Source organism: Colius striatus, chromosome 7, assembly GCF_028858725.1.
Source record: "Colius striatus isolate bColStr4 chromosome 7, bColStr4.1.hap1, whole genome shotgun sequence".
NCBI lineage: Eukaryota > Metazoa > Chordata > Aves > Coliiformes > Coliidae > Colius > Colius striatus.
The window spans coordinates 43324092-43337820 of NC_084765.1; the positions used below are offsets into that span (position 1 = coordinate 43324092).

At 50.5% G+C, this 13729-nt stretch overlaps 1 protein-coding gene across 3 annotated transcripts in view; it reads left to right on the forward strand.

The window, feature by feature from the left end:
* Positions 1-13729, forward strand: part of IGDCC4 (immunoglobulin superfamily DCC subclass member 4) — a 96720-nt gene that overhangs the window by 68597 nt on the left and 14394 nt on the right. The window contains exons 8-17 of one of the 3 annotated variants that reach the window (XM_061999974.1): positions 304-468; positions 2080-2217; positions 3617-3790; positions 4938-5171; positions 9684-9791; positions 10358-10541; positions 11199-11326; positions 12184-12354; positions 12867-13004; positions 13473-13578. In XM_061999974.1, the coding sequence (XP_061855958.1) occupies positions 304-468; positions 2080-2217; positions 3617-3790; positions 4938-5171; positions 9684-9791; positions 10358-10541; positions 11199-11326; positions 12184-12354; positions 12867-13004; positions 13473-13578 (1546 nt within the window). The remainder of the gene's footprint in view (positions 1-303; positions 469-2079; positions 2218-3616; positions 3791-4937; positions 5172-9683; positions 9792-10357; positions 10542-11198; positions 11327-12183; positions 12355-12866; positions 13005-13472; positions 13579-13729) is intronic. The other 2 variants (XM_061999975.1, XM_061999976.1) reach the window with 2 other exon arrangements.

Consider the following 13729-nt stretch of genomic DNA (forward strand, 5'->3'; position numbering starts at 1 on the left):
AGCAAGCCAATACTCTTGCCCAACTGTTGGCACAGCTGCTCTGAACATTAAGCTGATAACTTCAGCTGCCTTAGCTTGGGGTTAAGGAACTCGAGTCAAAACAGAGATGTTAACATTGAGACGCTGTGTTTGTGCCCAGAGAATTCAGCTAAGAGATGGGTTTTGTGCAGGTGCTGGGGAAGCTGGAGAAGACGAGGTGATTCTGAAGGTGAATTTACACTGTGGACCTTGTGAGTTAAGTGATTTTTCGAGGAGTGTCTTGAAAGTTGACTGACCTGCTCGTGGGTGTTTCCTTGGCTCTAGGAACAGATAACGTGGAATATCAGTTTGCTGTCAATAATGATACCACTGAGCTGCAAGTCAAGGACCTAGAACCCAATACCAACTACGTCTTCTACGTGGTCGCATACTCTCAGCTCGGAGCCAGCCGGACGTCATCGTCCATCGTTGTTCAGACCCTGGAGGATGGTGAGTTGAATTAGATGGGTACTGGTGCCCAAAAAATGTTCTTGGCCTATTCAATGGTGAGCATTGAGATCACTGAGTATCAACTCCTAGAAACCTAAATCTACTGCTCCTAGGGCTTCTTGACAGAAGCCCTTTAAAATAAACCAACAGCTTGGGTGATGGCCAAGAAGTGCTGATTGGCCAAGAAGGCCAGTGGCATCCTGGCTTGTATCAGAAAGTGTGACCAGCAGGGTGAAGGAAGTGATTGTCTGCCTGTACTTGGCACTGATGAGCTTGCACCTTGAATACCATGTTCAGTTTTGTGCCTCTCGCTACGAGAAGGCCACTGAGGGGCTGGAGTATGTCCAGAGATGGGCACCAGAGCTGAGGAAGGATCTGGAGCACAAGTCTGATGAGGAGTGACTAAGGGAGATGTGGTTATTTATCCTGGAGAAGAGGAGGCTGAGGGGAAACGTGAGCACTCTACAACTACCTGACAGGAGGCTGTGGTGAGGTGAGGGTCGGGCTCTGCTCCCCAGTAATGAATGACAGGACAAGAGGAATTGGGCTCAAGTTGCCCCAGGGGAGGTTGAGGTTGGAGCTGAGGCAGAGCTGTTTCCCTGAGAGGGATGTCAGCCCCTGTGCCAGGCTGCCCAGGGAGCTGGGGCAGTGCCCAGCCCTGGAGGGATCCCAAAGCCGTTGAGCTGAGGTGCTGAGGCCATGGGGTAGCGCTGGGCTGGGCAGGGTGAGGGAAGGGCTGGGACTCGAACTTCAAGGGCTTTTCCAACCAAAATGATTCTATGATGAGTATGAAAAGGACCTGACTGACACTGGGGCTCATGAGAATCCTGTGGGAACTGCAGTCAGCTCCCCTGGACTTTAACCTAGCTCACGTGATATTGCTCCAGACTTGACTCAGAGCAAGACTTGCTTTCAACTCAGAAGAAAGCCATCTATTGCAATTTGTAGGGACGGGGGCAGCCTTGATGTTGGATCCCTTAAGAGCCAGTAGTGTTGATTTGACCATTTACAAGCAGGAAAGGCAGGGTGCCAGGACAGTTGCCCGACAGGGGAGGACATGTAGAGCTCTCAGCAGACTGCAGGACAGAGACAAGGAGCGACGGTTTTGGCAGCCCTTGTGCAAGCCCCTGCAGGGTGCATTGTGTGCTTTTAATACTCCCAGCCTCGTGAGCTGCGTGGTCCCACATGTGTGTGTGTCTGCAGGCTGAGAAGCTGAGTTGAAAGCATGAAATCTGGAGTGATTCCTGATGGGGATTCCCAGACTAAAGTCTGGATCTGTGAGATGTTTCCTTTAGTGTCTGCTTTGCGTGCCACAGGACAGCGTAGGCTGATGAGCTGGTCTGTGCTAACCTGCCCAGTTTGCAGTGACACAGGGTCACTGGGGAGCAGTGTGGGTGGGGAGAGCAGCCTGTTGAAGCTGAGCAGCCTCCTGGCCCCGACACCCTGCTGATGCTGTGAGCTGTGGGTCATTGGTTCCCCCTGAGACAGACAGCGTGGCAGCAGTGGCTGTGGCATGGCCAAGACCAGACAGTGGCCTCCAGCCAACTGGCAGAAATGTGTTGAAGTCTTGCACTAGTTGTTAACTGATTTCTCATTGTTGCTTCTGCCCAGTTCCTAGTGCTGCTCCTCAGCTGTCCCTGTCCAGCATGACTCCGGGTGACATCCGTGTGACGTGGCTGCCGCCGCCTCTGCAGCTCAGCAACGGCAAGATAACCAAGTACAAGATCGACTACTGCACCCTCAAGGAAGGTGAGGGGAGCACCACTGAGGAGAGGGAGGGCTTGTGTTTTCTTCTCCAACAGTGTTGACAGCATGTCATGTCCAGGGGAGGAGGCAGAAGGCTGGAAGCAGAAGGAGCTGTTTTTACCCAGGGGAGGAGAGCAGCCCTTTCCTAGATCAGCTCTGCTGGTGGTGCTCTCACGTGGCTGGTGCTGTGCTGCTTCACACTGCTTCAGGTGCCTTTCTCTGTGATGCTGGAGGAGCCTGTGTCCTCAGGGGAGTGGCCTCACACCTGCGTGTTTGTGCTGCCCCATGAATATCTGCTCAAGCAACCAGCTTTTTGCTGGTTGGGGAAGAAGGGTAAATGCATCTGATCCCTTTCAGATGGGGTCTAATCAAAGTCATCCTTGTTGGGGGAAGAAGCAAGTAGCCTGGCCAGGTTGTGTTACTGTACTGCTGAGTTTTATCTGGTTTTCTTTATATTGTCAGACACTCTATGAAGCCTTCAGCAGGGATGGTAACATTTATCTGTGCTGGATGGGGCTGTTCCAGTTCCACATGTGCTTACTTTGCAAATCCTTCTGGATATTTGCTTTTAAAACCATTGAAGCTTCTCACTTCCCAGGGTCCTGGTTCTTACTAAGAGAAGACTAGGGGGGAGGATGATGAAGTGCTGGACGTGTTCCCATGTGTTTGATCTGTACTAGTAGTCTGCACTGTGACTCTTGGCTGTTGGTTTTTTGCCCTGAGCCTGCATGTGGCTCTGTGGCATCATAAAACCTTGGAAACATTTGCAGTCCAGGGATCACACACAGCAATATGCTGTTATATAGCAGGGTCAGCACTCCCAGCTGAGATTACACCAGGTGAAGCTGAAAAGCAGGACCTGTGCACTCACCAAACAGACAACAGCAAGAGCGATTAGTTGTTACAGTGACATTCCCAGGCCGTTCTCAGTTTAAATTTCCTGTTATCTCCCTGATGAGCTTGGGTGGGCTAAAGAGAGAGTGATAAAACCTCAGTCTGGCATGGGTGAAGGTGTAAATTTTGCAGCAAACAGGGCAACTAGACCATTCTGGTTCAAATTAAGAGGAGGATTGAAACAGAGCAATGAGAAGCACTGGAATGTGCAATTGGCTGTGCTCGTGTTCTCAGCAGCAAGGTTTCTGACAGCTCCCCTCCCAGCACTCTCAGCTGTGCTGAAGGCAGCCTGCCTTTTACATGTGGTGAATGAGGCTGTCAGTCAGGTTATCAGCTCTGTCCAGTCTTTAGTTCTCATTTTTCCTGGTGCCATGAGATTGCACAGGGCAAAGCCAAGCCAGCCCAGGGCGTGCAGACCCCGTGGGGGTAGCTGTGCTCTGTGGATGCTCAGCTATACTTCTCTTTGCCTGGGAAAAGCATGTTCTCAGTGATATTGCCTTGATTCCAGCAGATCAGATCACGTCCATTGAAGTGGGTGGAAATGAGACCCAAATCACTCTCTACTCGCTCCATCCCAACAAAGTGTACAAAGTGCGCATCGCGGCCAGCACCAGCGTGGGCTACGGGGCGCCTTCCGAGTGGACCCTGCACCGGACTCCCGACAGAGACAACCAGACACATGGTAGGAGGCTGGGTAGTGCCTGGCCACAATCACAGATACCCCATTGCATTAGGGAATTAGATCCTTTGGGTTTGGTTAGACCAAAGTATGCACTTCATGTTTCTGTGAGCAGCTCTGTGTGTCTCGCTGCTTGCCTGGGTAATGGGTTTCCCCCCTCCACGTGCAGCTTGGAAAGGTCTTAAAAATGAATCATTGCATGGTGGGGATGGGAAGGGCCCTGCAGAGCTCCTCCAGTGCCATACCCTGCTACAGCAGGTTCCCCTCGCTCAGGTGGCACAGGAATGTGTCCAGGTGGGTTTGGGAACCTCCCGAGACGGAGCCTCCACACCCTCCCTGGGCAGCCTGGGCCAGGGCTCCCTCACCTCAGCACCAGAGGAGTTTCTTCTTCTGTTCCAGTGGAACTTTTCATGTTCCAGCTTGTGTGCATTACCCCTTGTCCTGTCCCTGGGCACTACAGGAAAAAATGTCACCTCATCCGCTTGAAAGAAAGCAAGAAATAAACCCCACAATGTTATGACATTTGGGAGTGGACAGACAGTTCTACCCAACAGAGTTGAGCCTGAGACCGACCCCAGCAGTGCTTGGAGGCGGTGGTATCTCAGCATACATTGAGAAACTCCTATAGTGCCTTTGATACTGTTTTCTCCTGTATCACCCAGCCGGTAAAGTGAACAGTAAAGCATAGCTGAACCACTCTGCACTGACAGGGAAGTTGTAGTGAGGTGAAGGTCAATTTCTTCTCCCCAGTAATGAACAACAGGACACAAGGAAATGGGCACAGGTTGCACCAGGGGAGGTTGAGATTGGGCATTAGGAAGAACTTTTTTATCAAGAGGGCTATTAAGCATTGGAAGGGGCTGCCCAGGGAGGTGGTGGAGTCCCCATCCCTGGAGATAGTCAAAAGACACTAGATGAGGTGCTGAGGGCTCTGGTTTAGTTTAGTGCTGGGCCTGGCAGTGTGAGGTGAAGCGTTGGGCTCCATGACCTTAAAGGTCTTTTCCAGACATAACGATTCTGTGACAGACAGTGGAGACATAGCACTCAGGACAGCCTCACACCCTTCCCTCACTACTAAGGACAAGGAGGATTCAGTTGAGCAGGGAAATGGAGACAAGTGGCTGAACAGATTTCTCTTGTCTTCTTCTAGTTCCATTTGCCCCGACGGAGTTAAAAGTCCGAGCAAAGATGGAATCTCTGCTGCTGACGTGGCAGCCCCCAGCCAACCATGCCCAGATCTCTGGCTACAAGCTCTACTACCGAGAGGTGGGCCCAGAGGAGTCCAGTGATGAGAGCCCTTTGGATAGTGCTGAAGATGAGAGCTGGGATGTAGGACCCATAAAACTGAAGAAGAAAGTGAAGCAGTACGAGCTGACTCGACTAGGTTAGCTGCTCACACCTTCTTAACAGCTGATGTGGAAAGCCAGGCTCTGTCTCTTGCAGACTCTGTAACTGTGGCAGTCTTTGGATGCTTCCCAGAGGCTTTAGTTGTCTGCTTGGCTGCAAATACGTAGGGCCAGGACCACGTGAGCTTTTTTGAGAGCACCCAAACTAATTTCTGGTGTGGGGCTCTTGGGGCTTGTTTAAACGAGATTTAAAACACAGAAAACACTGGGGCCAGTGTAACATGAATTGTGCTTTTAACTAAGGGCTACTGATATCCTTAGTATGTGATAATAAATGAGTCTGGATCAATTAGTGGTTTATATTGTGTTGCTGTAAAGTGTGCCTAGATTAAAGCCTCCAGTCAGCACAACGATCTCTCCTTCCCTGTGCATTGTTAAGAAGCTCCATAATTGCATGCTGTTGGAAATCTCTGTATTAAAATGCAAAAGAAGAGGTGAGTTAATTCCCAGAATGCTAATTTTAGGTCAGTGTTCTCCTCTACCACCCACTAAGGGAAAAGGGATTGAAGAGTGAGTGTCTGTGGCTGGAGAACAGCTCTGCATCACACTCAGGTCTGCCTGCCTGGCTAACTGTGCTTGGCGTGTCCCACAGGCAGTTCTGTCCTAACATCTGATCGTGCCAAGAAGTTGATTTGCCTGTGGATAAGAGGATGGAAAGAGAAAGAGAGGAGAGAGTCATGGCTGATGAATCCTTGAGCCAGGATTCTACTTCATGCTTCATCCCTGTTGCTGCCCTGTGAGCTGAGACTTGGAGGGCGAGCGTTCCTGGCGCGTGGCTCCTATGCGTGGTGTAAAGGTCAGGCTGCAGCACCTGGAAAGACACTTTGTGTCATGGCTGAGTAGGTTTCCAGCTGTGTTGCAGCCATCCTGCCACTGAGAGGGTGTTAACAGTTAGGAGTTTCTCTGAAGAATTTAGGTTTGTAATGATTGCAGGGAGGAAACCACATGTGAGCACTGTAACCACTGGCAAGGCAGTCAGCCCAGGGACTGGGAGCAGGCTGAATTGGTTCCAAATGCTCTGGCACAACGATGCTAAGGAGGCTGCTTGTTCTTCTGTAATTACTTCCTTAAATCTGGGCATCCATCAAGCCCTAATGGTTTCCTTATGATTTGGCAGTTGTGTGTCAGCCATCGTGGTGTTCAGGAAGAGAATCTCGAGTTTCTCCCAGCCGTGGATGTTCTTCTTTTCTTCCCCCCTGCACTGCTGAGTGATGTGCTCTTGCTCACATAAAGAAAGGGGTCAGGAATCTGGCTCTGCTGAGAAAGGCAAGGGGGTCTGGACATGGAACGAGGAGTGGGATTAGGAGGGTTTAGTTTTATGCCAGGGAGTTATCCCACTTATATCTGCACTAGGGGTCTTGTAGGCAGAGTGGGAGAGGTTGGCAGCCCTGAGGTGATCTGTGCTGCTGCACACTGGTTGATGGGGAATCAGCAGGGGGAATTTCCCAGCTCATGGACGTCTCCTTGGGAAGTGCAACCTCTCCTGAGATCCCTCTGTGAAAACAAACTGGCAGAATTCCTGACACTGTCACAGCTGAAACTACAAATTGTGTCAAGAGCTCGAAGAGAGAAGGAATGGAATGGAATGGAATGGAATATTGTTTACATAGAATAGAACATTTCAGTTGGAAGGGACCTTCAACCATCATCTTGTTCAACTGCTCCAACACTTCAGGGATGTCCAAAAGTTAAAGCAAATTCTTAAGGGCGTTGTCCAAATGCCTCTTAAAACACTTGACAGGCTTGGGGCATCAGCTGCCTCTCTAGGCTATTCAAGGCTGTTCCAGTGTTTGAAATGGTGTCAGAGCAAGAGGGAAAGCACTTTGTGGGGAGACAGCTCCTTTGCAGGCATGCCTCAGACAGAGGTGGATCAATGTGCAGGATGCAGCTTTGGACAGAGTTTCTTGAGCAGAGTTAACTCTTTATTCACAGCGATAGCACAGCTATTGTACTGGCACTGAGCCCTGACCATGTTCCCCTCCCCTAGTGTCCTATAACACTAAGCTGTGTTTCAGGCTGCAGTAAGGTTCCTTGTGCTGGTCTGGTGCAAGATGGTTGCACTGGCTGGCCCTGCTGCTGAAATGGTGCCTGCTGTGTTCACTACCTCTTCTCTATCCTACAGGCTTCCTCATCTTTTGCCCTTTTGCCTCACAACATCTGCCTTCTTGGGTTTGCCTTTAGGAATGACTCATGTCTCTCCATTTGAGCTGTCTGAAAGAAGAGAAGACAGGTCTCCACTGGAGCAAACCATGTCTCCTTGGAGTGATACTGCTAATGACACACCTTGTATCTTGTCTGAGAGGTGTGTGCTGAAATCCTGTGAGAGAGGTTGGCAGCCGTTCAAAGGCAAATGAGAAATACAGCAATTTCAGGAGCCCACAGAATCAATAGGAGGATGTCCTGAATCACCAGAAGGGCTTTTCCTGGAGAAGTTGTCATTGATTTCCACCTGTGTTATAGAACTTGGTCCCATAATTTGCAGGAAATAGAGATGCTAAGGGTCTGATCCTGGCTCCCACATTCCCATGAAGGAAGATGGCATTGCTCTGGGACTGACTCCCTGGAGATGAAGGTGTTTTCCCACTTACAGGGAAGTACGGTGCATGGCATCTGGCCAGTATGAACACCTTGAGAAATGGAATGAGAAGACACATTCAGCACATTGGATGTGTTCTGCAGTCATCCAGATGAGTGATTTGAAACGATCTGGACTAGATTATTCTGCTTACATTTAATGTGTGGTGGAATGCAGGGAGATACATCTGTTTTCGTGCAGCCTACTAGCTTCTTGACAGCTTGATGGAGCTTTATGTCTGCACATTCTAAGAACTTGAACATCTGGGTCTGTGTGTAAAAATTGAAGCCAAACCTCTGACTGAGAAATCCAAAATACCCCAATTTTCAGCATGGGACTTGTTTGATCTTGTAGCAGAGCTCCCCTGGGTTCATGTGTAAGTGGCTGCTCTATCGATCCTACTCAGGGATGGAGATGGAGGACTTGTCCTTTCCTTTGTTTCAGTTGCAGCACATCTGTGAGCTCTTGCTCATCCTTTTGGATTGCGTCACCTGTGATGAGCCTGTGTCCCAGTGAAACTCAGCAAGTGCTCAGGCAGGAGGTGGAGTCTGTGCTGGGGAGGGACAGGCTGTGGCCTTCTGCATTCCACCCAGCCCCTGCTCCCAGCCCTTTGGTCACATCCTCCCTTGTGTGGGTTTCAAACATTTTCCTGTGGCTGGAGAGCATGGAAATGCAGCTAAGGCTGCCTTGGAAGCAGACAAAACTGTTTGCTGTTGGGATTCTTTTGGGGAGAAAAATGTGGCTGAACTGTTTTTACATTCCGAGCGCGAACACGTGTTGTGGAGCAGAGAAAGCCTTTGGTAATTGGTACCATTAGCCTCTGGGAGCATAATCAGTGCACTAATAATAACATTGGCATCAATAAGAAAGGTTTTCTTTTACTTGCATTGTCTGGCAAAGAGAGCAGTGATCTGTCAGGGCAGGGAATGAACAGGCATGTCCCAAATTAACAAACTTCATCAATGTGCCGCAGCCAAGGCAACCAGAGGCAGCCTGGACTGCTCTGGCTGAGCTTCTGAATGGGCTGGGCTGGCTGCTGAAGGGAGAGGCTGAGTCTCATTTGAGAACTTTGTATCTCCCAAGTTGTTTCCTTGGTTAAATATCTGCAATAAAAAATCCTCTCAGACGTTGCTTACCACAGCAGAGGAGTATTTCAGCTGATGAAAGGCTGGAGGAAAGAGGGAAGTGAAGTTTGGAGCAGGGCAGCAGTGCTTGGAGGCAGAGTGCCCTGGCCTGCAGCACACCTTGGGTCCAAGCAGGGCTGTGCATGGCTGGCTGATGGGGAAGGGTGTGTAATGAGGGCCCTCAGGTTTCTGACACAGCTTTTGTGTGCACTTGTGTTGCTTTTCTAACAGCAAATCAAGAAACTCTGCTGCAGAGGCAAAAAACTCACCACACACCAGAAGCTGCCAGTGACTTAACAGAGTGTGTGAGGACTTTCTGGAAGGAAGGTCCTCCCAGCAGGGAATAAATCAGGAAGGAGGTGTATTTTAGAGAGGAGAGGATGTCTTCATTCCTCAGGAATAAACAATGTGGTGCATCCATTTCCATGGGGGTGAGAGAGGAATCACCCTGAATAGGTTTCTTTAGCAGTTTACAAGGGAGGAAGATCAGGACACCCTGAGGTGATGTGCTACAGGCTGTGGTGCTGGTTAACCCTTGGTGGTTGGGACAAGTCCATTTGCTGCTGGTAGTTTCTGTAAAAACTGAAGAGACAACTAGAGAGTAGTTGTGGGACAGCGTTTGAATGTGGCAAGCCTGTCAGAGGGACTCCTTGCTGTGGTTTCAGCAAGTACTGTTAAGGCTGCTTTCTTGGACGTGGGGAGAGAAACTGGTCAGACCAAAGAAAACATGTTTAACCGGGGAGGGTTGGTAATGGAAATAACCCCAGACAAACCCTGATTGATTTTTGCAGCTCCTGGGAGACTCTATGAGGTGAAGCTGGTGGCGTTCAATAAGCACGAAGACGGTTATGCAGCCGTTTGGAAGGGCAAGACAGAAAAGGCACCTGCCACAGCAGCAGGTGAGGAATGCCCTGCATTTGTTGTCTGTCTCTTCTGCTTGGCATGTGGCTTCAATAACCTCCTCCTCACTAGGGTTGGTTTTATACTGGGTAGGGGTAGCCTTCACCATTAGTGGCTCAGGGATGGTCATGGCAATGCCAGACAGGCTGGGTTTCATCTCTTAGGTTACAGAGATTGGAGAAGGTGAATCAGCAGCATGCGAGGCCTTTGGCAGCGTGACAAAGAAGATAAAAGCTCTGAAGAGGCTCCATTCTCAGCTCTGCCAGGCTGTTGTGGGATAGTGAACAGTCTGAGCTCTTCCTTACCCTGTCAGGTGGAGAGCTTTGGAAGCTGGCCTCAGTGCTGCACAGTACACCCCCGCCTTGGTGTGAGGGATCTTTCCCACACGTGAGGCAAAGCATGGAGCACTGCATACATGGAAGGGCTAATGTGGGCATCCAGGCTTATGCTGGAGGCCACTGTGTTGGTTCAGCCTTCACAGCCCAGGCCTGCCTCTTTCCACGTTTGCTGTCCTTTACCTTACTGTCATGTACATCTCTCCATCTCCTCTTATCTTGCTCCACAGATCCCCCTGTGCAGAAGGGTCCTCCACTGCCTCCAGTCCAAGTGTACGCAGAGTCCAACAGCTCGACTTCCATATGGCTCAGGTGGAAGAAACCTGACTTCACAACAGTCAAAATTGTCAACTACACAGTGCGCTTCAGCCCCTGGGGCCTGAAAAACGCCTCCCTGGTTACGTACTACACGAGGTAAAGAGCTTCCCGTGCCCAGGGTTCATCTGCCATGGCAGGGAGAGGCACAGGGCAGGAGGAACCTGCGTGTGCTTCCTACTGCTGGGGGTTGCACATGGCTGGAAACATCTGCCTTGGTCACAGATTTAGAACTGCTGAAATGTAGCACAGGGACTTGTCTGTGACTTGAATACTAAGGGATCATCTCCTACCTGGTATCTGCATCTTTTCTGCACTGATTGGACCTTACAGGCTTGTTTCTGTCTTCCTAACAGAGCCAGCTGTAACTGTGGCCAGTCGTTCATGGTGTGTGAAATATGGTCCTCACCAGTTTGATTTTAAAATTGCCAGAGTTTAAGCAGTTACAGGAATCTGAGGGTGCATTTAAAACCTGGATTCATTCCTGGGCAAGCTGTCAGCCTTATAACCAGCCTGGTTTTTCAAGCTTTTCTCTGCAAGTACATCAGAAATGGTCCTGGAGCCTGGGAACTTCCTTTGCTCTGTAGCTGGGAGCTGAGTGCTCTCACATGCACGTGACTGCAGGACATGAAGCTTTAGGTGACAAATGAAATGCTGTAAGTCAGGATCACCTCTTACAGCATTCTTAGGAAGGTGACGGTGGGTAGGAGAACCAGCTCGTGTTCATGGCCTTGTGCCTGTGTCCTCTTTCGGCAGCTCGGGTGAAGACATTCTCATTAGTGGGCTGAAGCCCTACACCAGGTATGAGTTTGCTGTGCAGTCCAATGGCGTTGGCATCGACGGGCCCTTTGGCAGCGTGGTGGAGCGCTTCACCCTTCCTGACCGTGAGTATTCCTGGGGATGGAATCCTGCTTTCTCTCGTCATTCCCTGTGTCAAATCCCCCCATAATGTGCCCCACAGAGATGTGATCTCTAAGCTACAATGCTCCTGAGTATATGCTGAGAGCTGCTGGGGATCCTGGTGGTTTCCCCAAACCCAGTACTGCTTTGTAAACAGAGAGGAGCATGTAAAGAGAATTGGGGCAGCAATTCCTGTTATTGTGGGGTTGCCTCTTGGTTAAGAGGAATCCTGCATATTAGAGAGAGCTGATAATGCACAGCTTAAGTGCTGGGTCCTCCCCAGTGCTAAATGTTGCTGTCAGAACAGAGGTGCCTTGCCCAGTGTGGTTTTCTTAGCTTCAGACCTGGTGAAGCCAGGGAGGCAGAGATGACCCCAGGAGCTGCAGTGGGTTAGCTCCTTACTCTGTGACAGCTTCTCTGGTATTCAGCTTCACAGAGCAGCAGGAGGTGGTGTGTGTCCTGCTGCTGGCTGGGACTAAGTTGCAGTGCAAGCAGGGCTTTCGGGAAGGTGGAGAAGGAAGCAACAAGGAGTGAGGATGTGCTGAGAATATCCTCTCAAAGATGAGCAGTGTTGCCTCATTGGCACAGTCATGTTTCTCCTGGCTGGTTGGCCGTGCTGCACAGGTCCTACCGTGTGCTGGGCTCAGCAGCCTCCTCTCTGCACCCTCCACTGCGTGTTTGCTCGAGGTGAGGTTGCCCATCATTTCACACTTGCAGCCATGGCTGCAGCACCACTGAGAAGGACACAGAGAAGGCACTGAGCAGTCACCATGCTCTGCAGGTTGAAGGCTTCCCTCCTCTTCCCTGCTGCTCACTCTGGGCCTTTACCCCTTGGTGCCAGGTCCCTCCACTCCCCCCTCAGACCTGCGGCTGCACCCACTCAACCCCTACGCGGTGCAGGTGCACTGGTGCCCGCCGGCCGAGCCCAACGGCATCATCGTGGAGTATCTCATCCTCTACAACGCCAACAACACGCAGCCTGATGACATGTGGACCTTGTTGACACGAGAAGGTGAGCTTCCTTCCCCCAGGGGCTGGAGTAACCTACCAGCTCCTCCTCCTGCCTGCTTCCCTGCCCATCAAGAGCCCTGTTTGGTCAGTCCTGCTGCCCTGATTTTTGCCTCACCTTGAGTGCATAGAAATAAACATTGATGAGCTCATGCTGACAGCTTTCTTGGAGCATGTGCTGGGCCTTGCAGGACCTGAGTGCTGAGAGCCATGAAATCATACACATCTAGGGCCAAAACAGCCATTGTCATCCAGCAAACATCCTGCACATACAGGCTGGCAGCCAGCAATTCCTGGGAGAACATACCCCAGCAACACCATGTGTGTTTATACCATCAGCTCTGTAAGCAGCAAGTTCATTAATACTGCAGAGGTGTATGAACTATCTCTTAGAGCTCGTGACACACAACCCCTCCCTTCTGAGGGCCCAACAGAATTCCACTGCTGCTTTGCTGCAGGCTCTACATACTCTTGAAACTGCTCATTTTAAATCTCTTCTGGCTTGCTTTTGTTCAGGAAATATCTTCAGCACTGAGGTACATGGCCTGGAAAGTGATACCAGATACTTCTTCAAGATGGGAGCAAAGACAGTGGTGGGATCTGGTCCCTACTCAAATGTGAAGGATGTGCACACCCTCCGGGAGAAGCTCTCTGGTATGAATGTCCCTGTTGTCCCAGCCCAGGAAGCGAGTCGTCAGCGGTGGCATTTCCGTCTGCCAGGCAGTTGCCTGATGTCCCTGTGCAGGATGGGAGATCTGACTCTGCGTGGTCACAGCAGAGTCCTCAGATGTGCAGCTCCACAGGCCTCGGGCAGCTCCAGAACCTGTCCCACAGCCAAACTTCATCTCTCTTCCCCTTGCCAGCTCCTGTGGAAGGGCACGTGCAACCAGCATCTTGCTGCCTTTGTGTCAGGCCTGTGTAGCATGGAATTAATGAGTGTGCTTAGATGCCAGTTTGCTTTAAGCAGCTCTAAATTGTCACTGCTGAGCAATCTTCCTCCTTTAAGTGTGTAGAAGCATCACCTCTTGGTGTGCCAATAGCTGGTGCTTCTCTCAACGTAAGACACTTTGTACCTTCTTCCTGCTAGCAGCTGAAATGATGTATGTGTCCTTCCCCTGCTAGATGTTCTGGATATCCACTCTGTCACAGGAATCATTGTGGGAGTCTGCCTGGGGCTGCTCTGCATTCTCTTCTGCATGTGTGCCAGCTTCAGGAACAGCAAGCAGAGGTAGGTGTCACCTCAAGGGCGCTGATGTGGAAGGAGACACACTGTGAGCTGCTTCCCTGCGTTCCCTGGGGTGTGTGTGGGGCAGGATTTATTTTCTCAGTTGTTTCTCTTCAATTTACATTGTTAGACTAATGGAGTATTTTTTTCACAG